At 37.7% G+C, this 26,652-nt stretch overlaps 1 protein-coding gene across 6 annotated transcripts in view; it reads right to left on the reverse strand.

The window, feature by feature from the left end:
• CPEB3 (cytoplasmic polyadenylation element binding protein 3) overlaps nucleotides 1-26,652 on the reverse strand; it is a 191,860-nt gene that overhangs the window by 62,541 nt on the left and 102,667 nt on the right. For all 6 annotated transcript variants that reach the window (XM_039230189.1, XM_039230192.1, XM_039230191.1 and 3 more), the window contains 2 exons: nucleotides 15,309-15,476; nucleotides 12,828-12,917 (listed from right to left, as the gene is read on the reverse strand). In XM_039230189.1, coding sequence (XP_039086120.1) covers nucleotides 12,828-12,917; nucleotides 15,309-15,476 — 258 coding nt within the window. The remainder of the gene's footprint in view (nucleotides 1-12,827; nucleotides 12,918-15,308; nucleotides 15,477-26,652) is intronic.

Consider the following 26,652-nt stretch of genomic DNA (forward strand, 5'->3'; position numbering starts at 1 on the left):
ACTTATTTCCATTCAAGTTATACTACAAGGGAAAAAAATGTGAAGTTTGAAAACTTTTCTTTCCAAAGCCAGATTTAGATAAACTGAAGGAAAAAGAAATAGATGCTATTATTCCAGCCTATGCAGCTTCACAATGATTTATTTTTGTCCATTTGAAGTAGAGTCTTCTTTCCTGTTCTTCAAACAGTATCTCTTTAGCTGGCTGCAGAAAAGCTAATCTGAAACCCATGTGGCCTGGCTTGTGCCAGATTCACAAACCACGCTGGTACTGTACACTTTCCACAACTGCATGACCTTGGTCCCTAGGACCAGCAGTCACGGAGCCTGGCCAGTGCAGAAGAAATATATGACAATCACCAGCAAAAACAGCCACTCAGAAGTACATACTTTCAATCAGCAGCCTGAAAGGCACGTGTCATTCCTGCATAAACTGCATGCTTGTTACTGTTCCCATTGACCCGGCTGTGTACCTGAATCCTGGACGCCCAGAATTCAAACTGGCTGCCCAACTGGGCTGAGATTCCTGCACTGCACTGCCAGCATCACCAACTTCTGAACAGTTTCGGAGCCACGTGGCTCATCTCCTGTCCAACATCTGCAGCTGGCTTCTGTCCTTACCTTCGTCCCAGAAGTCTGGAACAGTGTACTGCATCTCACTGCCCAGGAGATGCCAGCTCTTCTCCCTGGTCCCAGCGCCACTGCAAGAGGTGAGACTACTGGTGGTATCAACAGCAGCTGCTTAGGGGTATAGAACTAGGAGGGGTAGAAGGCTCAGGGTGGCCAGACATTTTTTGTTTGTAGCTCTAGTGACAGCAACTTTGGACAAGGTCTATTCTCCTAGGAAGAGCCTTTTGTCATCATCATAAAAGCTTGTCATGCCCAATTTATCTTTCTAGAAGTCACATTCACAGCTCCACATTCACAGAAGCAGAAGTTAAGCTGTTTCTTTATTAAGTAGTCAAGGACTGTATGGCCAATGTCTTTAGGATGGCCTATGTCACAGCTAGGTGTTAAAAAATGAACTGGGCCAATCAGATTACCTCTTTCTGGAATTCAACTAGAAATATGAGAACAGTTTTCCCACTGGAAGTACATTCGGAGATGAGCACACATGCAGAGAAGAACTGAGTCATGATAATGGCGGAACAGGAACAATGAAGAATGAACAGCTCCCACTGTTTGACTCTGCAGCATGAACCTCCATTATACCTGTTTCTAGCACAGTTCCTATTTTGGGGCTTTCCTTGTCACCACATCCCTAATTTGAAGTAGTACAAGAGAACGTCTGACCCTTGTGGTCAAAGAACTCAACTACAAAGCAGTGTACCCATGTCCAGTAATGGTGTGGCATCACCAAAGAGGCAGACTCTCATGGTTAAGCTGTCTGGGATGTAATCCCATGCTGATAGCTACAGCCTTAGCCTAAACCAGCTCTTGTAAGTACCCTTGTTATGTGAGTGTGACCAATAGAACAGAAGAATTCAGGAAAAAGCCAAGGACCACTTTCATTTTTAAATAGCCGAGAAACTATCTCATAAGTCATACAACTTAAGTTGTTAATTTTTAGATAAAATCCAGTCTTGTAATTAACAGCATAATTTATCAATTATGTTTAAGTCTTAGAATTTCTAAAGTCCAAGTTTAAACCAATATTCCCTTCCCACACATGATACATACTAGTCAAACAAATAAAAATTATTTCCTTTATAATTCACCCAGATAAAACAGCATAAACTATTGTTCTGCTAGGTCCCAGTCTGATAACAGCTGTGCGCTTTTAGTAAGACACCTCACCTCTTCGAATCTCAGTTTAAGATGATGATTGTATTAAAATGAGATGACTTTTAAGGAACTTCTTACCTCTAAAAGGTGAGGGACTTCTGCTCTAATACTCTAGGAGCAAACTCATCATTTGCAAAGATAAAATTCATTCATTTAACAAATATCTAAGGGCCAGCTACTGAGGCAGGTATGCAAGGCACAGAGCAGTAAGACAGAAGATAGAAGACAGAGAGACTGCTATTTTAGATAAGGAAATCAGGAAAGATACTTCTGTTAAGGTCATTTGAGTAGAGGTCTGCCTAAGGGAAGAGGTGAATAGCCCATTCAGAAATCTGCGAAAAGATGGTTTCAGACAAAAGAAAGTACTAAAGCCTTGAGGGGCCTGAGTGGGCCTCAAGGAACAGCAAAGATGTCAATGTAGCCAGAGTAGGTAAGGGAGAGAATGATAGGCAATGATTTCAAAGAACACCCAAGATTCAACAGAGAGAACCTGAGAGGAAAGGTTTAAATGCTTCCAATACAAGACTCATACCAATGTGGTTTCTGGCTTCTGAAGGAGTCCATTCTATTCCAAACACACAGGCGAAAGGTAAGTACACAACTGTAATGTACCATCTATCTAACTTGGAACTAAGCAAAAATGGGGCTGCAGATGTCCAAATTAGCATAAAGTACATAGGGAAAATTGCTTTGGGAAGCCATGTGATATCGAATCTGGAGTCATTAACATTCTCATTTCTTTTAACTCCGGTTAAGCTTCTGCAAATTTATCCTAAAGAAAATACCATGAAAGAAAAAGCCAGATACAAGGATATATTGACAGGAACATTATTTATAATAGCCTAAGTGACCAACAAGCAAGTAAATTATGGTGTAACAATATATAAGGCAGACTCTTGAAAAATATGAAAACTATGTAGTGACATGGGAGGGAAGAAGGAGGATAGAAAACAGTATCTTTGCTATAATTACACCCCCTGCAATAAAAGGATATATATGAATAGAGACTGGAAGGAAACAAAAAAATGATGATGGCTGGTTCTGCTGGGGAAGCAGGATTATTCTTATTTATAAAATAACACTTGTTCAATACAAACTAGATTGCTTTGCTCTGGTTTTCCTAATTCATTACAATGTATACTAAGACCTAGAATTAAGAGAACAATAGAAATTTGTATGATCATATACTTGACAAGAGGCCCACACTCATTTCTATTCCATGGAGGTCTTCTCAGTAACCCTGCAATATCTGACGATGCTCATGTTCTTCTTGAAGCTTCTTTCCTTCGCCTCCATGGCCACAGACATACTCCCAGTTCTTCACTCACTTAGGTCTCTCCTGACATGTTCTCTTTTTCCTTCTGGTTCCTAACAACATTTGCTTATTATCTGTTTTTCATCTTCTCCCTCCTCTCCATAAAGATGACTTTTAAGAGATGTGTGCCTCCAGTCCCAGTCTTTTCCCCAAACAATGCAATCGCAACTCACTGCCCATTAGTAATTCCTTCTCAGATCAGATGTGAGGACATACCAAATTCTACGTGTCTTTAGTCAAATCATCACCATGCCAAACTAGTTTTCTCTCAGTTGACTCCTCTGCATTCAAGAGAACCATAACGTTCCGTTCAGTGGAAGAAATTTTAACACATCCCTACCATCAAGTCTACCACCATCCTGATCTACTCATCACTCAGACACCAGTCTCTTACTGCCTCCAGTCTAGTAATACTTCACTACTAATATCTTAGGTTTTTGTGGTCCTTATTGCTTCTTATAGGCTAGATTACAGAAAATTCCTAAATAGTTTTTCTGACCCTGGCTAAAACACCAAAATTCAATAAAAATACCTCAACCTCTCCCTTGCTTTAAAAAGAAAAAAAAAAAGGCTTCAATGATATCTGGGTAATAGGAAAGTATTCTATGTACATTTTCTTATTTAATCCTCATAACAAAACAGAATTAGATACTATTATTATTTCCATTTTATAGGTTTTTTTTTTTTTTAAATAGAGAATTAGGAAAATAACCAGCCCAGGGACACATATATGGCAAGTAGTGGAATAGGAATCCAAGGCAGGCAGCTTGCTCAGAGCCTGTATTCTTCATCACTGCTTACTCAGCCTAAATCCTAGGTTTGGCAGTCAGGTTTCCACATAATCCTGCCTTAGTTAAGCCTGCTGCCTACCTCTGGGCTGTCCTTATTCCCACATGAGAACAGTAGAGTGCAATATTTAAGAAACATGGGCTCTGAGGCCAGCCTGTTTAGGCTCAAAGCCCAGTCTTACCACTTAACACATGACCATGGACAATCTGTCCTCTTCTAAATCTGTTTCTTCTTCTATATAAAATGTGAACACTAAGGTACCTACCTTGTGCAGTTGGGAAGATTAAATATGATTTAGAAAATTGTAACCCAATGCCTGGCCATAGCAAGCCCTTAGTAAAGGCTAGCCATCCTATTTATCATAATTCCAGCCTCCTGCAATTTCTGCCTGTTCTTTTCCTGCCTAGTTTTGAAGATCAAGGTCTTATACAGCCCACAGCAATCTGCTCCTCTTCTGTGTGCAGAGAATATTTTTTGTTCACTTGTCATTAACCATACGTTGATCTATATTTTAATAAAAATAACAGTATCATTCATAATATCTACAGTATGCAGGTACTGCTACTGTCACTCCACATGGACTTATGTACTCATTTTAATCCTCATCATGACCTTCTGAGATAGGTACTATCATTATCCTTCTTCTACCAAGTGATGAAACTAAGGCACAGAAAGGTTAAACAGCACGCCTATGTTCATACAACTAATATGTAGAGGAGACCGACAAATTTAGTTCCCAAATCCATGCTCTTTACCATGACTTAATATTTCATATCTATTGTTTCCATGTCTCCTCCAGGAAACTGCAGTGTTCTCTAGATCCCCCTATATTTGGAAGGCCAAATATAGACTCTTCTACAGATTGACAAGCAACAAATATTTGATGGATTGATATTCCCAATGCTGCATAATCATTTGAATCAGAACCTGAGCCCTCTGTTGGCATTTATTCTGTTCTCTTGCCATTCCTTTTCAATAACTATCTTTAAATTACCTGCACTCAAGCTATTATAAACATAAATGATGTTTATTACTATTCTGTATGAATGTGGGTTTTGGTTCATGCCCTAAGATATGGAAGAACCTCTCTTTCCAGGTTTCACAATTTCAACTTTGCTATCACAGAATTTAAAAGTATGCAAAGATGATCTCAGAAAACTTTTCCTCAATAATTTGACTAGAGGTGGATTTTTTTCATCATCAAGAACTAAATGTAGAAAACACACAGAAAGATTTTGCTTCCATTTTATCAATAGCTATTTGAAAGTACTTTAAACTGATATTTCTACTTGACCCAATTCCATTCTTCCTCTACCCAAAAGATAAACACCACACAAATGCCTCCGTGTCTACTCTCTCCAGGGGATGAAATCAATTTAGGGAAGAAAAATAAATCCTTCTGTTTCAAGGCTCTTTTTTTTGCATCATTTTCTCTTTTCTAATACTCCAAACACACTTCATTTATTCAAAGGTACTAAAGCCCTTTCATACTCAGTCTTTTCCATATGGTACTCTTCTACTTGGAAACTGCTTCCCTAACTTCCTAACTAACTTCTCAATTTTCAGGTCTGTTTAACTGTCATCTTCTCAGAGAAGCTTTCTCCATGTTTTTCCACCAATTTCCTCTAAATTGATGCCCACTTTTTAGAGTCACTGCACTCTCTCTTTTTTCTTTACAGAACTACTACAGTTTATAATTGTGTTTATTTTTGTGATTAGTTGACTAATTTCTTCTTTTCCCCACAGGACTAGAAGTTATAAGGTCTGAGACCAAATATGAAAACACACATTCTGACTCCCATGCCTTCCTCCAATTTTCATGTTCTCAGTGGTGTTCTGGAAAACAACGAGGAATTATCTGCTGTGGCCTACACACAAACTGATCCACAGGACTTTGCATATCCTCAAATGGCTAATCAAATACCTCAGTGGTCTTGTGTGCTGGAGAGAGCCCCAGACTCCATTACCTTCCACTGTGTTGGCCACACAACACTTAAGGGGACAACTGATGTGCTGGCCACTGTTTCTCTACATGGATTGTAAGCTCTTCACAGTCCACTGGAATGGTCATGGTTTTACAAACCCTACTCCCTATCTGTACAGGTAAACCTGCCAGATGAATGATTGTGTATTAAATTAGGCAAATACTTTCTGAGACAAAGGCTGAAGGGTTCAATAGATGGCTTATGTTTTCCTTTCTACTTACACATAAACCAAAATGTATAGCCAAACAAACTGTACCTAATGGCCAACCTAAGGGACTAAAGAAAAGTATACTTGGCATGAAGGGCATTTCCATAAGGCACGGACCTGAATTAAAACCTAAGGAATTTAAGGAAAAGTAGAAATAGCACAAAGGGGCATTAGTAAGAAGGCATATAACAGTTGGGATGAGGGACACCTGGGTGGCTTAGTCAGTTAAGCATCTGACTCTTGATTTAGGCTCAGGTCATGATCTCACAGTCCATGGGATCAAGCCCCACATCAGGTTCTGCTCTGACAGTGCAGAGCCTACCTGAAATTCTCTCTGTCCCTCCCCCACTAGTACTCTCTCTCAAAATAAATAAAGATAAAAAAAAAAAAAAGAATAGTAAGGGTGAACTCCTTAGATGTTCTCAACATTCAGAGCAATGGGCATGGATTCTCAAAATTACTTCCATCTTGGAATAACATCAAATTTCTTTAGGTCCTCTCAAAACAGGTCAACCTTCAGATTTTAGCTGAAAGCAAAATACAGCAGGAGCCAACTGTATAATTATTTCTCATCCTAATTCCTAATCACAGGAAAGGCAATCTGCTACGCAAGACTGTAGATCAGAATTGGGAGACCCCTAGATGTCACCAGCCCATCTGAACACTTAGCCTCAGGTGTAGAATAAAGGCTAGTAAAGGCTAATAAACCAGATCTAATGTTTCATAGTTCTTTATTATTATACTATTATATAGGAATGGTATCAAAAACCATGGAGTTAACAGAACTACTAAACTTTGTACTGCTCAGACCAACCCAAATATTCTCTTTAAGTCTCAGTAACAAATTTAGGTAGGATATTGTAAACATGACATATATACAAAAAAAGGCAGATGAGAATAATGGTGATACAGAATCCACTAGACATAAAGTATTACTGAGAGAAATGAAAATATTTATCTTTCAAAAGAGAAGACATAAAGACTGTTAGTCCTTTAAGTATCAACAGACAACACAATAAAGACTTATTCTATTTTACTTCATGGGGCACAATTAGCCAGTATGTAAAGATTGCAGAGAAGCATCTGACTCAACTGAAAGCAAAATTCAAGAACTAAACAGATTTCTCTAAAATATACTGACTGCTTCCTTCATCACTGGATGCCTCAGAAGTGAAATGAATAGCTTCCCAGACTATTTTAGAGCAGGAGTCAACATTAACTTTCTTCGAAGGGATTTGAGAGCCATGTATAGTCTCTGCTACATATTCTTCTTGCATGTGTGTTTTTACAACCCTTAAAAACATAAAAACCACCCTTAGCTTACAGGTCATATGAAAACAGGTAGTTTACTGATCCTTATTTTAGGGAAGTCATTTACAATAGAAATATGAGTCGCATATGTAATTTAAAATTTTCTAGGAGCACCCACAAACTTATGGCCAACTAATCTTTGACAAAGCAGGAAAAAATATCCAGTGGAATAAAGACAGTCTCTTCAGCAAATAGTGCTGGGAAAACTGGACAGTGACATGCAGAAAAATGAACCTGGACCAGTTTCTTACACCCTACACAAAAAAAAATTCAAAATGGATGAAAGACCTAAATATGACAGGAAGCCATCAAAATCCTAGAGGAGAAAGCAGGCAACATGTCTTTGACCTAAGCCATGGCAACTTCTTACTCAACACACCTCCGAAGGCAAGTGAAACAAAAGTGTAAATGAACTATCGGGACCTCATCCAGATAAACAGCTTCTGTACAGTGAAGGAAACAATCAGCAAAACTAAAAGGCAACCGACAGAATGGGAGAAGATATTTGCAAATGACATATCACAAAAAGGGTCAGTTTATCTGTAAAGAACTTATCAAACTCAACATGCAAAAAACAATCGAGTGAAGAAATGGGCAAAAGACATGAATACATACTTCTTCAAAGAAGACATCCAGATGGCCAACCAACACATGAAAAAAATGCTCTACATCACTCATCATCCGGGAAATACAAATCAAAACCACAATGAGATACCACCTCACACCTATCAGAATGGCTAAAATTAAGAACTCAGGCATCAACAGATGTTGGTGAGGATGCGGAGAAAGAGGATCTCTTCTGCACTGCTGGTGGGGATGCAACCTGGTGCAGCCACGCTAGCAAACAATGTAGAAGAGCCTCAAAATATTAAAAATAGAACTACCCTATGACCCAGCAATTGCACTCCTAGATATTTATCCAAGGGATACTGGTATGGTGTTTCAAAGGGGCACATGCATGGGGCGCCTGGGTGGCTTAGTCGGTTAAGCATCCGACTTTCGCTTAGGTCATGATCTCGCGGTTCGTGGGTTCGAGCCCCGCGTCGGGCTCTGTGCTGACTGCCAGCTCAGAGCCTGGAGCCTGTTTCAGTCTGTGACTCCCTCTCTCTCTGACCCTCCCCTGCTCACGCTGTCTCTCTCTCTCTCTCTCTCCTAGAAATAAAACATTAAAAAAAAAAATTACTTTAAAAAAAAAAAACAAAAAACCAAAGGGGCACATGTTTATACCAGTACTGTTGACAACAGCTAAAATATGAAAAGAGCCCAAATGTCCACCTACAGATTAATGGATAAAGAAGATGTGGTGTGTATATAAATGTGTATATACACACACATATTCATACATAGAATAGAGTATTACTCAGCAATCAAAAAGAATGAAATCTTGCCATTTGTAATTTCGTGGATGGAAACAGAGGATATTATGTTAAGTGAAATTAGTCAGAGAAAAACAAATATATGACTTCACTCCTATGAGGATTTTAAGATATAAAACAGATGAACATAAAGGAAGGGGAGCAAAAATAATATAAAAACAAGGAAGAGGGAAAAACAAGAGACTTTTAAATATAGAGAACAAACAGAGAGCGGTGGAGGGGCTGGGGGTAGGGGGATGGGCTAAATGAGTAAGGGGCTTAAGGAAGAGACTTATTGGGATGAACACTGGGTATTATACATAGGGGATGAATCACTGGAATCTACTCCTGAAATCATTATAGCACTATATGCTAATTAACTTGGATGTAAATTAACAAATTAATTAATTAATTAAAGACACATTTTTTTTTTCTAGAGGCTCCTGGGTGGCTCAATCAGTTAAACGTCTGACTCCTGATTACAGCTCAGGTCATGATCTCATGGTTCATGGGTTCAAACCCCCAAGTTTGGGATTCTCTCTCTCTGCCCCTCCCTCTCTTTCTCTCTCTCTCTTACACACACACACACACACACACACACACACACACACACAGTCTTTCTCTCTCTCTCAAAATAAACTTTAAAATACAAATAACAAAATTTTCTAATATTTATATTTAAAAGGTAAAAAGAAACAGGTGAAGTTCATTTTAGTATCTTTTATTTAATCCAATATATCAAAAAATTATCATTCTAACATGAAAACAAAATTACTAATGAGATCTTTTACTTTTTTTTCTAAAACTAAGCCTTCAAAATCCAGGGTATATTTTCAACTTATAGCATAGTTCAATTCAAATTAATCATATTTCAAGTGCTCATTAGCTACATGTGGCTAGTGACTACCACATTGGATGGAGTGGTTCCAGAGAAACTTAATGCATTCCACTGAAAAAGAGAAGAAACAACCTTCCAAAGGGTATCTGGGTGGTTCTGCTGGCTAAGTGTCCAGCTCTTGATTTCAGCTCAGGTCATGATCTCACAGTTCGGGAGTTCCAACCCCATGTCGGGCTCTGAGCTGAGAGCATGGAGCCTGCTTGAGATTCTCTCTCCTCCCCCCAGCCTCTGCCCCTCCCCAGCTTATGCTTTCTCTCTCTCTCAAAATAAAAAACTATATATAAAAATGAAGAGATAATGTTTCAATCAACACTTATTTCTAATGCTTCAAATCAATGAGGAAAAAAATGTATTCATCAATAAGTAACTATTGAGATGACTGGTATACTACCAGGAAAAATACAACTGGATCCCTTCCTGTGTCTTACTCCAATATAAAGTCCAGACAGAAATGAAAAGTCAATCGAAAAAAGTAAAATATATTCAAAGGCCAGTAAAGAGAAAAGAATGCCCAAAAATGTGTGGGGATATTATTTTAATCATCAGATTGGCAAAAACTGAAAAAGAGTCATTTCCTCAGACTCAATAAAATGGAGTTTAACAAATCAGATAATACTGGTGGGAACATAAACATATATGACTTTTTGTTTTAATGTTTATTTATTTTTGAGAGAGAGAGACAGACAGAGCACGAGCAGAAGAGGGGCAGAGAGAAAGGGAGACACAGAATCCAAAGCAGGCTCCAGGCTTTGAGCTGTCAGCACAGGGCCCAATGCAGGGCTCAAACCCAACAACAGCAAGTTCACGACCTGAGCCAAAGTCAGACACTTAACCAACTGAGCCATCCACGTGTCCCCATATATGACTTTTCTTAAGAGCAGCTTTGTGATCTGTATAAAAAATATGTACCTCACTTCTGGAAATTCACCCTAAGAGGTAATGATAAAGGGCAAAAAGATGAAGGCATAAGGACAGTCACTGAAGTGTGATCCATGAGATGAAACAGTTGGAAGTAACTGAAGTGTCCATTGCTAGGATGGATTAAATTGAAAGCAATCAGTAAGATAATATAGGTCTCTTACAGAAAGATGTTGATATTGCTGAGGGGAGAAGCAGGTTATTAAACAGCATGAATAGTGTGATCCCATTTATGTAAATGCAAAATCTCATATAAATGTTTATGTTCATAAAGAAACAACAGAAGGGTATTTAATAAAATGTATACAGTGATTATATCTACGTCTGATAGATGTAGATTTGGATAATTTTCTTCAGATATGACTATACAGGTTTATCTTTTTATTTATATTTGAGAGAGAGAGAAAGAGAGCAGGGAAAGGGCAGAGAGGGAGGGAGACAGAGGATCTAAAGTGGGTTCCGTACTAAGAGTGGAGAGCCCCACGTGGGGCTTGGACTTACGAACTGAGAGATCACGACCAGAGCCGAAGTCGGACACTTAACAGATTGAACCAGCCAGGTGCCCCATCTTCATTTTTTATGATGATCAGATTACCTGACACCTTTTATACTAGAGGTATTTTTATAACCTCCTCAGTGTGATGATTTTTTTTTCCCACTAGTACTGTTAGAAATATCTTTTATACATGTAATTTTAGATAGTGTGATACATGCACCACAGCGTAGTGAACACATTCTTTCACTGAGATAACACAGTCTTGCTGCTCACAGGCAACTAGTACTCTTAGGAATATTTTTTTATACAGGTGACTTTACAGAGCATATTACCTGTGGCACAGTGTGGTGAACTCATCCGTTTACTGAAATAACACTACTTTGATTCAAGGAATTATTAGCACTCTTAGAAACGTGTTTTAAACATGTGTCTTTACACAGGGTTAAACATGTACCACAAAGTGGTGAATAGATTCCTTCAATGGAATAATCAGCTTGTGATTTTTATCTTTTCGGCTTACTATAGAACTTATTTTTTTAACTTTAAAAATTCTTGAAGAGAATTAAAAAGGAAATGTTAAAAGTAAACAGCCCTATATTTAGTGAGTAACTTATTTTCACAGGTTGTTGAGAGAATGAGGAGAAATATAGGTGGCAAAGAAACCTAATGAACCAGACATAAGGGGAAGCTACCCACCTTTCCCAGGTTAAGCTATAATTTCATTCCTGTACAAAGCACAGGAAAGAGAAGTATTTTGACCCATCTTCTTGTGGGAGTAATGTTACACAATATTTCATATCAAAAAAACAATTCTTTGGAGAAGAAACCAATCTACAGAATAACACATGAAGAAAACTTCCTTTTTAACCCCAAACACTCTTCTATATAATTCTAGGAATTTACTAGAGTTAATATCACTAGAAAAGTTCCCTGAATTCTGCAGAAATTACAGACTGTGAACAAAGTAATATATTTTCAGGTCTTGGTAAATTACCAAAAAAGCCTACCAAAAATAAGGGAAGGGTTCATGTGAAGAGTTCTTTGCTAGTTTGCCCTCCACCCCTCAACAAACTAAGTCACTTAAAATACAGACATGAATAGGTGTGCCTGGGTGGCTCAGTCAGTTAAGCATCCAACTTCAGCTCAGGTCATAATCTCACATGAGATTGAGCCCGGTGTCAGACTCTGGGCTGACAGCTCAGAGCTTGGAGCCTGTTTCCAATTCTGTGTCTCCCTCTCTCTCTGCCCCTCCCCTGCTCGCGCTGCCTCTCAAAAACTAATAAACATTAAAAAGAATTTTTTTAATATAGACATGAATAAAGCTAATTTCATACAATGTCATTTTGCAGCCACTAGGTTTTCAAAGTTTGGGGCTTATAAGGCCTATAAAACCACAGGACATTGGGATACAAATAAAATTTGACTCTAAATAATCTTTTCCTTTCCAATCACTGACATTCCTCAAAATCCTAGATTTTTTCTCCTCCCAAATAATGAAAACTTAGGACAAGTCTCACTCACACAAGACTCACAGAATCTCACTGTCAATATAATAAATAGATGCCTTGAAAACAATCAGTGTGCTCCTGGGGGGAACAGTCTCAAAGTGGAAACAGTAAGACACGGAAAGACGATCAACATTAAAATATTTTCTTAATTAGGGGAAAAAAGCCAACTGCTATTTCAAGCATTAAAAAGCTATCATAATTTTATTGAACTGCATGCTAGCTCTCCAACAGGCAGGCGGTGGAGACATTTTAAGTGCATTACCTTTGGGAGGAAAATACGACTTGCTTTCAGCTTTGTGAGGCCAGTCTACAACGAGAGGTCCAAACCTGCGAAAGCTGGCAGTGATCTCATCTATAAAACAAGGAAGGAATATTAGCAAAGAGTAAAAAAAAAAAAAAAAAAATACTGCACACAGAATAGCATAAAGCATGCCTTTTTATTTAAAAAATGTTTTTGAGAGCTATTTCAAAAGCATTTTTACAGAAGTGAAACCTACTAAGTGAAATACAATTGTTTGCTGGGTACATTTGGTTATTCACTTTCAACCATGCAAAATGTGTTTCTAACTATAATTCATTGCTCTTCACTGCCAATAAATTTGATATAAAGAGTTTGGAGGAAAAAAATCTGACATTAGTTAAGGTGACTTGACATCAGTTAAAGTGACTTGACATCAGTCAAGTTAAAAAAAAAAGCCTCTAAAAATAGGAACGTTCTCTGTTTTTGGAAAAAAGGCAAAAGTATACGAAACATTTCAAATATGCTTCATTTATGTAAAATGATCTCTAAAATATCTAAGATTACTAATCTTAGGTTATGATTATTAGTAATCTAAGATTATGAATCTCTAATATTTTAGAAATAGACACAATTCTTGGGACACCTGGGTGGCTCAGTCGGTTAAGTGTCTGTCTTCAGCTCAGGTCATGATCTTACAGTTTGTGAGTTAGAGCCCCGCATCAGGCTCTCTGCTGTCAGCACAGGGCCTGCTTTAGATCCTTAGTGCCCATCTCTCTCTGTCCCTCTCCCACTGATTCTCTCTCAAAATAAATTTAAAAAAAAATAAATAAATAAAATTCTTTTGGTGAAGAGTAGGGGCAAAAAGTAGGTAATTCTATTTGGTGATAAAAGTTAAAACCAATGATCTATTTCTCTCATACTTACCTACAACACATCCTATAAAGAAAATGTTTCCAAAGTTATAATTCAATAAATTTACCTTTTCCTTCTGACTTCTGACTCAAAGAAGGTTATAACTTAGCCCGCACTCAAATTTAAGTTGCCACTCTCTCAGTCATGATCTAAACTTTGTCTTAAAAAAAATCCAATTGATAGATGAGATTAATTAACACCAGTATGAGAATTCTTTGGTAGAAAATGAGTCTCCAGCTCTGTACAACCTTAAATAAGTCTAAAATAAAATAATTTTTATTTTTAAAAAATATTAGAAGAAAAATTTTTTAATGTTTTCTTTCTTTCTGAGAGAGACACAGCGTGAGTAGGGGAGGGTCAGAGAGAGAGGGAAATACAGAATCTGAAGCACGCTCCAGGCTCTGAGCTGGGGCTCGAACGCACGAACTGTGAGATCATGACCTGAGCCGAAGTCAGACGCTTAACTGACTGAGCCACCCAGGTGCCCCCCCCCAAATTTTTTTTTTTTTAAGTTTATTTGAGAGAGTGAGAGAGAGGGTATGTGCACATGCACACAAGTGGTAGGGGGCAGAGAGAGAGAGAGGGAGAGAGAGAATCCCAACCAGTCTCTGTACTGTCAGCGCAGAGCCCCACATGGGTCTGGATCCCAAAAATCACAAGATTACCACCTGAGCCAAAATCAAGAGTCAGACGCCCAACCAAATGAGTCACCCAGGTGCTCCTAAAATAAAATTACTTTTAAAGACTATTCCTCTATCACCATGAAAAAGAAAATCATGACCAATTAGAGAAATGTCGTAGCTACAACAATGCTGACAAAGCAACTGTTTTAAAAATATTTTTATAGCAGATCCAAAGCCTACGAGAACTAGAGTTGTTTTTTCCCTTAGGTTGACTCTGTCACAATTTCATTTCATTCGTCCCTTCAACAAATATTTACTAACAACCTACTATGTGCTGATTGGCTTTAGGCATAAATGAAAACTCACTTTTGGGTTGACAGTACCTCAAAAATATTATTAAGAAAAATTCTAATTAGTCTTAATTCTTTTAAAGGCAAGGAGGGGGCTTTTTACTAATAGACCTCTATATTAAAATATGAGATGGGATGGTGTGAATATGAGCAAAAGTGCTGGGATCGGACTAATTCTGAACACCAGCTGCACCCTTAACTACATAAGCTCAGACAAATTGTCTCTCTCTGATCCTGAGTTTCTTTATCTATAAAATGGCATTGGTAGGATATGACTTACAGACAGCTATAAGGATTAAATGAGATAATGTAATGTGAAGTGCTTAGCACAATAATGGGCTTATAAAGAGTTTCATAAATATTTTCAATGATTATTTTCAAACATATCCTCAAAGGAATGACTAGGAAACAAGAAACTGTTGGGAGACTGCTATATATAAACACATTTGAACAGCAGACCTGAAGTGCACAATCTATTACTTGCCCATCTATCGAATACTTTCATCCTCTGAACACTAAAATATGAATGCCCTTAAGCTGCTTGGAGGGGAGAGCAGGGTCGAGTCACACAAAGCACAAACCTGGCCTTTATAAAGTCATTAATGAATGCATCATACCTTCATCGATATCAGGAGGAAGGCCTCCAACAAACACCTTTCTGGAGTAACGTTCTACTCGTTCTCCATTTTGACAGCGAGTGGGGGAACTTAAGCCAGAAGACAAGGATTGATCACCGTGACTGTCATCCAGGAAGGCATCTTCAAAGGGAAAAAGAGAAGACCGACCTGAAACAAATATGGAAGTTTCTACAGTTAAAATTATTTTCTTGAACAACAGATGTTTTATTAGAAGCCAAAGTACACAGTGAATCGTACCAAAAAAAAAAAAAATGTATCCTGAATTGTGACTTTTACAATAGAATACACTACTGTAGATTACAGGGTCTAGATAAAACCACCATTTTGTGTAAAGGTATGTATAGCACAGAAATAACTGGATTGATACTCAGGAAGAAGCATAAAAATTAGAGCTGTTTTTGCTGCTAAAAAATCACTGTCTTTTAATATAGTCCCTATCATTGCTAAGAGTCTTCAGCAGTTATTTTTCCTTTCCCCAGACATTTTTTAAGATAAATGGAAAAATAGTCTTTATTCACGTAGTTTTATTCGCTCAAAGGTTCAGACTGGCCCTGACAGCAGAGTGAATATTAAACTGATAACAAAGGCTGATAACTTCTCTGGTTGCAGGACTAAAGATGATGGAGTTTTCCCTGCCATTCAAGCTAATCCAATTTGGGAATAGGCATTTGCACTAATAACAAGTGGAACACATAAATGAGAATACATAAATTAAGATGTGGCAGTATAGATGTAGATGTGGTTATGACATCTTTACCCTACTAAACTAGGCAATATTTTATATCACTCAAAAAATTTTTATTGTTAACTCTATGGCCAAATAGAGTTTATACAGCAAAGGCCATTCCACATGACTACAAGAAAGATACCAGCAGTTAGACTCTGTTAATAAATGTAACACAATAATGCTACCCGGTATTACAAAATAAAACCTAAGTTTAAAGACAAATATATTTCCTGTCCCGGTATTACAAAATAAAACCTAAGTTTAAAGACAAATATATTTCCTGTTTGAGTCCGTGAGTTCCTGGTGTAACTTTCCATTAGGTTACACTCTAAAAATGAACTTCTTGAGCTCTCTAGCTTTTGAAAAGAGTTTCCCTCTAAAATAAATTCATGTACTCTTAAAAAAAAAAAAAAAGAACAGTATCTTCCCCATTTAGTCTATCCTGTCTATATTTCTCTGAAACCTAGGTTCTGCGTCACTACAGCCAACTCTCTAAAACAGAATATAAATAGTTTTATAAAAATACTGGACATTTATTTCTCTTACAAAAAAATAGCTACTAATATAACTCTGTTTATTTTATGAACAACCCAGGTGGTACAAGAAAGGCACTATTTTGATGTTGGGACTTAATAAATAAAAAGACCTAAGAATTTTTTGTTCAGCCCTTTCCAGATTAGCTACAAAGAAACAGAATAAAATTTGTCACCTCATGTCACCTAGCTTTCTTAGCCTGGCAGGAACAACAATAGGCAGTAAATTCTCATCTCTTGATATCTGTTTTGATCACTGGGGGTAAAAAAAATAGATTTGCAGGAACTACAGGCAAAATGACCTTCTCAAAGGCATCCAGAGATGTGCTCCCATAACTGTTAGGTTTGCTTTTCACATAGTCCACACTCAACTGTTAGGTTTGCTTTTCACATAGTCCACACTCAGTTATATGCTTGCTCCGTGGCAGGCACATACCCAAATCAGCATTTCCCACAGAATACTCCTATCCTTACCTCTTACCCTCAACACTAGTAACATGAGATGCTCAGAAAACAAACGCTGATGGGGGCAAGGAGGGGGGAGACAAATAAATAATACTGGAAAATACTGCACACCTTATGCTCTTTCAAGACATTCACAATCCACATTAGAATACAAAAGGTTGGGGAAAGTACAGCAGTAAAATAACTTAATCAGAATTACCTGGGTTTAAGATAAAGGAAACATTAAAATATATATAGCTCAGTGGAAAACACCTGAAGAAATATTTATCCATATTCTAGAATCACCAAGCAAATAAGATAGTTATCTATCTGAAAGTTCTTCACAAAGAAGTCTGGTGAGAGACAGGCAAATGCATAATTATAAAACAGAAATTAAGTACTAAGAGAAGAATTGACCAAGAGCGCAATTTACTGCCCTATGGAAGATGGTGTGGGGAGACCTTTAGAGTGATTTCATAGGATAACAACCTTGAACAGAATCTTGTGGGCTTCGGAATTTCTAAGGTAAAGAACAAGAATCCATAGAGAACAAACTTTCAAAACAACTTTGATCTTTCCCTCCAAACCAGGTCCTCTAGCAGTCCCTATAATTTTAACAGAAATGACTATTATCCACATCCAATTCAATCCAGAAATCCAGGAGTCCTCCTTGACATCTCCCTTTAATACTCCACATCTAATATCTCTTTCACTAAATCCTATCAATTCAAACTATGACATAATTCATCAATCAATTCGTCTTTCCCATCTTTAGTCCTAATGCCCTGGGAGTCCAGATCACCATCATCTCAGTCTAATGAGTCTATAACGCAGCCTGTTTAGTCTACTGATTTGTATCTTGAACTCCACAATGCCTTTTCCACAATACAGCCAAAGTCACCATTTTAAAATATTAGTCTGAATACATGACTGCACTCCTCATGTTTATCCTTAAAACCACTGGTGTTGGATAAAGTACAAAAACATCAGTGTCAATTGTGAGGCCTATGCCATTTCCTACATCATAGTTGCTGCCTCTCTCCCTCTGGTTCACCAATGTCCAATCACTTAAGGCTTCCTTTGAATTTCCTGATAATTCCTCCTTGCCTCCGGCACTAAGGACAAGGTGTTTCCCTGTTGCCCAAATAAATACTCTCTTCCCAACTCTCCAGTTTTCTAATTAATTCCCACTTAATCCTTAATCTCAGGTGAAAAGTCACCTCCTCAGGTGGAATCTTCCTGACCTTTTAGATTAGGTGAGGTTCCCTCTTCTATCCACTCATTGCACTTCTCCTAACACTTTTCCCAATTACCATTATACTATCGGGTGGGTTTTTATTTGGTATTTCATTCCCAACCCCATAAAATTGTAAGCTCTATTAGGACAGGGAACAATTTAATCTTGTTCACCACTGTATCTTCATGTCCTAATGAGGGCACATAAAAGGGATTCAGTAAGGGGCGCCTGGGTGGCTTAGTCGGTTAAGCGTCAGACTTTTGCTTAGGTCGTGATCTCGCGGTTCGTGGGTTTGAGCCCCGCGTCGGGCTCTGTGCTGACTGCCAGCTCAGGGCCTGGAGCCTATTTCAGAGTCTGTGTCTCCCTCTCTCTCTGACCCTCCCCTGCTCACGCTGTCTCTCTCTCTCTCTCTCCTAGAAATAAAAATATTAAAAAAAAAAAAAGGGATTCAGTAAATATTAAAAGTGAGACAGCATCCAGAAAAGGGTAACAGTATGTGCAAAGACACACTGCTGCAAGTATATGCTGGAACACAACACACAGGTGTGAGATGGCAAGAGATGGAACCACGTCCTAGGAAATGAAGATCTTTTCTTTTGCTTCTATTTGTTCAAATGTTATAGTCTATACTCTGTATTACAAAAGCAATAGGAAATTTCCCCATTTTCCAAATTTAATATTTCATTCTAATACTACCTTTTTTTTTTTTTAACTTCAATCATTTCCTGTAGACTGATATTCCCATCTAATCATCTTCCATCCTGTCAAAAATGACTTTTCTGAGATGCCTGGGGGCCATGTCATTCCCTCTACCCCACAATCCACAATAGCCACTATCACCCTTACCATCAATTTGCACCTGAAAAAGAGGGGATGGGGAAAAAAAAAAGAAAAAAAGAGAGGGGATGGGACGAGAGTCTTAAGAAATTTGGGACCGTCCAGCTGAGAGATAAGGAAATCATGAACAAGAGCAGTGAAGGAGACAAAGTAGATATTCAAAACATTCTGGAAAAAAGAGACCTTTCTTTGTGTATGGCCAACATAACCACAGCTTCCTATAATATTTTGGCAAAAATACTAAGAGCAAGAACTAATTGTAAAAATTTGGACTATGTTAAAAATTGGTTAGGAAACTTGCCAAGGTTTTAAAACCAAACCTCTGTCTTAGTATATAGAGTACCATAGACTTTAGTGATAAAGTTGCCCTTGGAAATAAAACTGCTAAGAATTCACATGTATGTGATATTCTCTGTGGATAAGAACTAAGAATATAGGTCTCAAAGCCCAATCCCCAGATCTATTTAATCTGAATGCATGGGGTTCAAATTTGAAAGTCTGCACTTTTAACAAATTTCCCCAGTGATCCCTACACTCAAGTTTAAGAACAACTGAAATGGAGATGAACTGTCTGTAGCAGGCATCCACTTGAAAGTGATATTGTATCAAGTATATGGAGCCTTGGGAAACATCCAAATTCAGTCAAGTTAAAGAAAGTACATTCTCAGGAACAGAATGTAAAATCTATAATCTAGTCAACTTACTGTAACATGACTGCCTCAAGTGCTGATGGAACAAATCGTCAGTCTGCAGGAAGCATTTAAAAGACAGACCAAAAGAAGTTAAGAGGATTTTATCATATTGGTAGGATTACTCCTCTGTGGGACAGAATGGTTCATTTGATGTTTCCATAACCTGAAAACCAGCTATTTCCCTATGCTCTAATTATAAGTTCCTGAAGGACTGTTCTATTAATTAATTTAGTACCTTGCTACTGTGAAGAGGCACCACTGTGACTCTTAAACTAGTAGACAAATAATCAGCCACTGAAATAGTATTTCTGTTACATTCATCTCCTTAAGTTAAAATATTAGTATTCTTATTTGTCCAGGGTTCCTCATGAGGTTAGTATTTGTGCAATCATTTGGCTGGCAAAAATCCATTCCCCCCTAAGACGAATCATCCCTGGGAAGACGAGTAAAATTTTAGTTTCCGGATATGTGTTACTAGAAACTGAAACTTTAAGAGGTTACACCCAAATCATATCCCTTGAGAAGCCCTACTTCACTAACTAGCATCTCTCTGACATTATTTTTCTTTAATATAAAACATTGCCCAAGACCAAAACATTTTAAGCAAGCCATGTTCTCCAAAATTATGTTTTTATGTATCTAGCGTGTAAGTCTGCTTTAGATTCTGATACACCCAGGGGCACCTGGGTAGCTCAGTTGGTTAAGTGTCCAATTTAGCTCAGGTCATGATCTAATGGGTAACTCAGCTGGTTAAGCGTCCAACTTAGCTCAGGTCATGATCTTGTGGCTCGTGAGTTCAAGCCCCCTGGTGGGCTCTGTGCTGACAGCTAAGAGCCTGGAGCCTGCTTCAGGACATAGGATTCCAAGTCTTCCTCTCTCTTTGTCCCTCCCCTGCTTGTACCTTGTTTCTCTCTCTCTCTCTCTTTCAAAATAAACATTAAAAAAATTTTTAAAAAAAGGATCTCATACTTCCATATAAAATATTCATATTGAATATTTCAAGAGAAGCAGGAGAATACTTCTCAACAGCTGCAGTTTGGCCATTTGGCTTTCCCTTCAACAAATGGTCTGCTTTTGTGATACCTATTTTCAACTAATAACCAGAATGTAGTTTTTTGTTCAGTAATTGAACAAGTAATCTCTGAATACAGAGATAACTTAAAGCTAAAAGACCCTTGGAAGAAAAGTGCCAAATAAGAAACCCACAAAGCGCTAGTTAAGCATGAAGGTGTATCCCAGAAAACTCTTGCTTACTTAGGAGGCTCCCTTTCCTGCAACTTATGATAGTTCCCAAAGCTGCCCAGACCTCACTTCTCAGCTCCCACTAAAGCCTCTGTAGTCAATCCAGCAGCTTCACCCTACTTCTGGACCAGTACTTCCATTGTAAGCCTGTTTAGTTTTGCAAAGAGCTCAGAAATTAGTCACTTCAGGTTTTTTTTTTTTGGTTTGGTTTGGTTTTTAATGTTTATTTTTGAGAGGGAGGACAGAGTGCAAGCAGGGGAGGGGCAGAGAGCAAGGGAGACACAGAATCCCAAGCAGGCTCCAGGCTCTGAGCTGTTAGCACAGAGCCTGATGTGGGGCTCAAACTCACAAACCATGAGATCATGACCTGAGCCAAAGTCGGATGCCTAACTGACTGAGCCACCCAGGTGCCCCAGGAGTTTTTGTTTATTTTAAAGAATTCTGAAGAATGATTTCCCTAAGGAAAAAGAAATTGCCTGAAAGTCAAGATGGTTCCAGCTTTACTCTGTAATCTTGGACAAAACATTTCACACATCTGAGTCTCATTTACATAATGAGAGATTTGAACAGGATGAAATGGTTTTCAAATCTCTGGGAGAAATCCTTTCATTACATAAACATCTTCCACAACACCCTAAGATACAAATATTAAAATGCATCTTACTTGGCATTACCATGTGGGTATCTCTAAGGCATCACAAACTTAACGTGTTTTTAAATAAACTCTTGACATCCACCTTGAGCCTGTTGTCTCCTGGTCCCATTTCAATATGTGGCACTGCATTCACCCAGCTGGTCAAGCTGGAACCTAAACATTAGTTTTGAGTTTTCCCCCTTATTTACTCTCCACATTCAATTCTTCAATTTAATGCTATTAAAAAAGGTTGATTCTACCTTCTAGAATATGCCTTCCATTTGTTCACATCTTTCCAACTCTACTGCCATCACTCTATCCTAAAAGGCCATCACCTCTTGCCAAGACTACTACCTTCACTCTGAACTAGACAACCCACTTATCCTCTCACTTCACTCTAAATAAGAGCCAGAGTGCTCTTTTAAAAACATAAATCTGATCATCTGACCTTGCTTTAAAACATTCATAGATTTTGTCTTGTACCTGGACCAAGTTCGAAATCCTTACCAGGAGCTAAAGCCCAGCAAGATCATATTTCCTTCCTTCCTCCAACTTCATCTTAATATACCCTCCCCTCTCTCCTACCAAGCTCAAATTGTCTCTACTTCCTCAAATACACAAAGCCCTTTCATGCCTCACTCCTCCCCTCCCCCACTTTTTAAATAAAAGCTTTATTAAGATATAATCCACCTATCATACAATTCATCCATTTAACCCATTAGCAGCAACTCATTTTCCTTGAACTCTCAGGCCTAGGCAATACCAGTCTACTACTATAGATTACTACAGTCTACTACTGATGCTTTCTACATCAATAGAAAATATATTTCATAAAAGTGGAATCTTACAATATGTGATCTTTTGTAATTGCCTTCTTTCACTTAGTATAATGTTTTCAAAGTTTTACAATGTTGTAGTATTTATCAGTACTTTGCCTCAAGCCTCTTAAAATAGCTGTCTTATAATTTCTGCAATTTCCTTTAAAACATTCTAAGGGGGGGAAAAGAGGGAATATATGAAACAAGACCGGCAAAAATGTTGATAGTCATTGAAGCTAATTGATGGGTACAGAGTTCAATAAACTATTCTATTTTTGAGAATGCTTAAAAATTTCCACAATAGAAATTTTCCTTTAAAGATACCTGTCTTTCCATCCTTTGGGTTTCAGTTTAAATAACATCATTTCAGAAAAAGCCATCCTAGGTTAGAGGGAAATTCCCATTTTTCTTGTCTAGCACTCTTCACAACTATCGAGTACAGAAATGTTTTTTCCACTTATTTATTGTCTCTCTCCTGCTAGAATGAACATTCTGTAGGGAGACAGAACACATCTAGAGTCTAGCACCACATCTGACCCCAGGTAGGTGCACAAACACTTAATGAACGCAATCAGGGTGGACAGCTCAGAACCCCTCTATCATTGTTTAAGACCCTCCCAAACCAACTTCTTGCAAAAACAAAACAGCAGTGATATTATTCTCCTCACCATTTCCTGTGCTCAAATTTCTCTATTACTATAAGCAGTAACATTTCAGATATTACAACCATGAACAGTCAGGAGTTCCTTTAGCTGTCCGTATTTCACTGAAGGACCATCCATTCCTTTAGACAAGAAAACTCACATAACCAGGTTTGAATTAACAGGATGCTATGTTTGTATCATGGTCTCACTGATAGAGGTGATCTTTCCTCCCTTGGACAGGCTTTTGGTAAAAAGACCCAACTTCAACTTGAAACCAAGGTTTGTTTCACTGGATTTTTAGAACCTGTGTTATTACCTAAGATTAATACCTCATACCATGTCAATAGATTTTTATGGATTAAATACACACATAAGTACATTTTACAAGAGTAACTCTACCAGTAAAGTAACTGATCATTCCTTGCATTTGCTCATTTACGTTGTTTAAAAGGATATTTTATATTTTCCTTGCTGCTTTTTAGGAAGTTCTGTTAAACATCAAGAGCACTGGCAGAGTCAACATGTCTACTTATGGACAGAAGTCTCCCAGAGACCTTAAAAGCTCATGTGAAAAAATACAACATATATTTTAATCAGGTGTGAAATGTGTAGTCAAATATGTTATATGACACTACCTGTTGGTCTAGTTTCTACCAGGGTCTGCAGTGTATAGGAAGAGATATATCAAAGCTTGTAAAAAGCCAGAATACTCCAAAAAAAATATTAAAATTATTTGGCATCATTTTGATTCTATAGGGGAATATGGGAAGAGAAATCACATCTGTCTAATGGAACACATCTTTAAAATAAAAATGGGCATAATGGGAAATACACTTGGATATTTAAATACTTTATATACAATCATTCATTTTATTTTTTTAAAAAAACATATTTATTTAAATTCAAGTTAGTTAACATACAGTGTAGTACTGGTTTCAGGAGCAGAACTCAGTGATTCACCACTTACATATAACACCCAGTGCTCATTCCAACAAGTGCCCTCCTTAATGCCCATCACCCTACACATCTCCTCCAGCAACTCTGTTTGTTCTCTGTATTTAAGGGTCTCTTATGGTTTGCTCCCCTCTGTGTTTTTAGCTTATTTTTCTTTCCCTTCCCCTATGTTCGTCTATTGCCATTTCTTATATTCCACAAGTGAAATCATAGGATATTTGTCTTTCTCTGCCTGACTTATTTCACTTAACATAATACACTCTAGTTCCATCCACACTATTGCAAATAGCAAGACTTCATTCTTTTCCATTGCCAAGTAGTCCTATTCTCACACATCCAATTCTTCCTCCCTATTTCTGTTTCAGCTACACTATGGAAGTACTTGGTTTGCCAAGGTCTACCCTGCAGTATGTGTTTCCCATCTAAGCCTTCAGCTGATGTTCAAGTTCTCTCGTTTTCGTTACTTGAACACGAAACCCTCTTCCTAAAGCCAGACATATCTTTGTCTAGGAGTCTTACCTTTTGTTTCAAAAACGATTCATCAGGGAAGCACAGACCATTTCACTGCAAATTTTCCTCTCCAGCTGGCCATGTCAATCGCACCCTGAAGCTTTTTTTTTTTTTTTTTTAAGTTGAATCACATACCTGGAGAAGCTTGCTTCCCACTCCTCTTCCATTATCCAAATAGTTACTGAAATTCTACCTTTTCCAGGAAACTTTTCCAGGTGTACAAGGAGAGATCAAAGATTCCACTGGCCTAATCCTTACTGATCTCAAAATCAGTAAGAGATCTTTGAGAGATCTCAAAACCGTCACAAATAATTCCCTTTGTTTTCTACTCCTAAAATATTTACCAACATGTATATGTAATACATTGAATGAGTTGCAGCTCAATCTTAATCATAGATAAAGTAACATACATCAATAAGTTTTTTTAAGTCTTTATTTAAATTCCAGCAAGTTCACTTTTTATGCTTTTTGGGGGAAGTCTAAACTTTGGAGGAAAGAAATCAAGCATTAATATAATCCCTGATCACACAAATAAGCAAGTATGAGGAAATCTGCCACTTTATAAAGTTTATTCTATGCAGCAGTGGCCCAAATGAGTATATTTTAGGAAATGAGAGTAAGTATGAGGTACACCTGCTCCATTTCACATGGCTATGTCACTACATTTAAGGAAGATGACTTATTTTTCAGCTTTGCAAATAGAAGGTTAAAAAAAAAGATGGAACAAAAGTTCTCTACCTGTTCTTTTCTCATTACAGAAAGTCAACATTCAGTCTTTTAATATTCTCTCTTACACACACACACACACACACTTTCTCTCTCATCATTATCTTCTTCATTGACAACTATCAAACTACAGACTTACGGTGAGCAGGGACCAAGTCATTCTGGGCAGTATTTAGCATTAACACGATGCAAATATGACCATGCTTGTGAAAACAATTAAGTCAAACTTTACAAATAGATATGGGAAAGGTAACATGGAAATAGGAAGAGTAATTTTTTCAGGAGCTTAAAAATTACAGGTGATCTTAATACTCTTGATGCCTGGTATTTAATATATGATTTATAAAAGTAAAATAATTAAAAAATATGATGCCATACTCTGGTCTGCATAGATGTAGGGTGTTATTTCAAAAACAATCCTCATCCATAAATACTTAATACCTGCTAATTATATGTAGGTCACAGTATTAGGCATAAGACACACTGTTATCAAAGAACTTCACTCTAGTGGAAGAATCAGAGTGCACAGAAAAAATAAGAATGTGAGACAGTAGAAGCAGAGGAAAAGGCTGCCTACTACAAGGCACTGGTCAAGCTTCCTAGGAGAGAGGCTTAAATTTGGCATAAATGCATGAACTAAGGATAGGCTTTAGGTAAGCAAATGAGAGGAAGGGTGGACAGTACTTGCGATGGCCAGGCTGTGGGAAAGTACAGAGACTGGTTACGGGAAGGTGAGATGGGAAAAATGGAGATGATGAGGCTGGTGAAATAGGGAGAAGCCAGATGATGGGGATCCTAAATGGAAGAGGAAGGAGACATGGACAAAGTGGTGTTTCAGAAAGAAAGAAACAATAGAAATGAGCCCTGAGACAATAGAGGAAAAACTCTGGCAAGACGTAGTAACTAATCAGTGCATAAGAAGAGGAGAGACTAGTCCCTGCTGTCTACCCTCCAGATGGTCTATTTTCTGTGTAAAAGTATCCATTCCTTACTCCTTCTCGAGAGTGATCAATATTCTAGCAACATGAAAAACCATATGTATAGTACAGAATGATTTCTAGTAATATTACTGTCTATACTTTCAATTTACAAATAACAAAGTTAAAAAATATTAAATGGTAATTTCCACAGCTAAAAAATATTCAACTACACAAATGTTTCTCTTTACCACGATTTGAAAACAAAACTGATGATACGATTCCATCATGAAAAAAGTTTTCAATGGTAGTTCAAACACTTATTAGGTTCTGCCAATATCCATCTACTCAACAAATATTTACCATGGAATAAATAATAAAATACTGCGAATTTAATATTATTAACTT

The sequence above is a fragment of the Hyaena hyaena genome, unplaced genomic scaffold (assembly GCF_003009895.1).
Source record: "Hyaena hyaena isolate Hyena2069 unplaced genomic scaffold, ASM300989v1 scaffold_44, whole genome shotgun sequence".
Taxonomy (NCBI): Eukaryota; Metazoa; Chordata; class Mammalia; order Carnivora; family Hyaenidae; genus Hyaena; species Hyaena hyaena.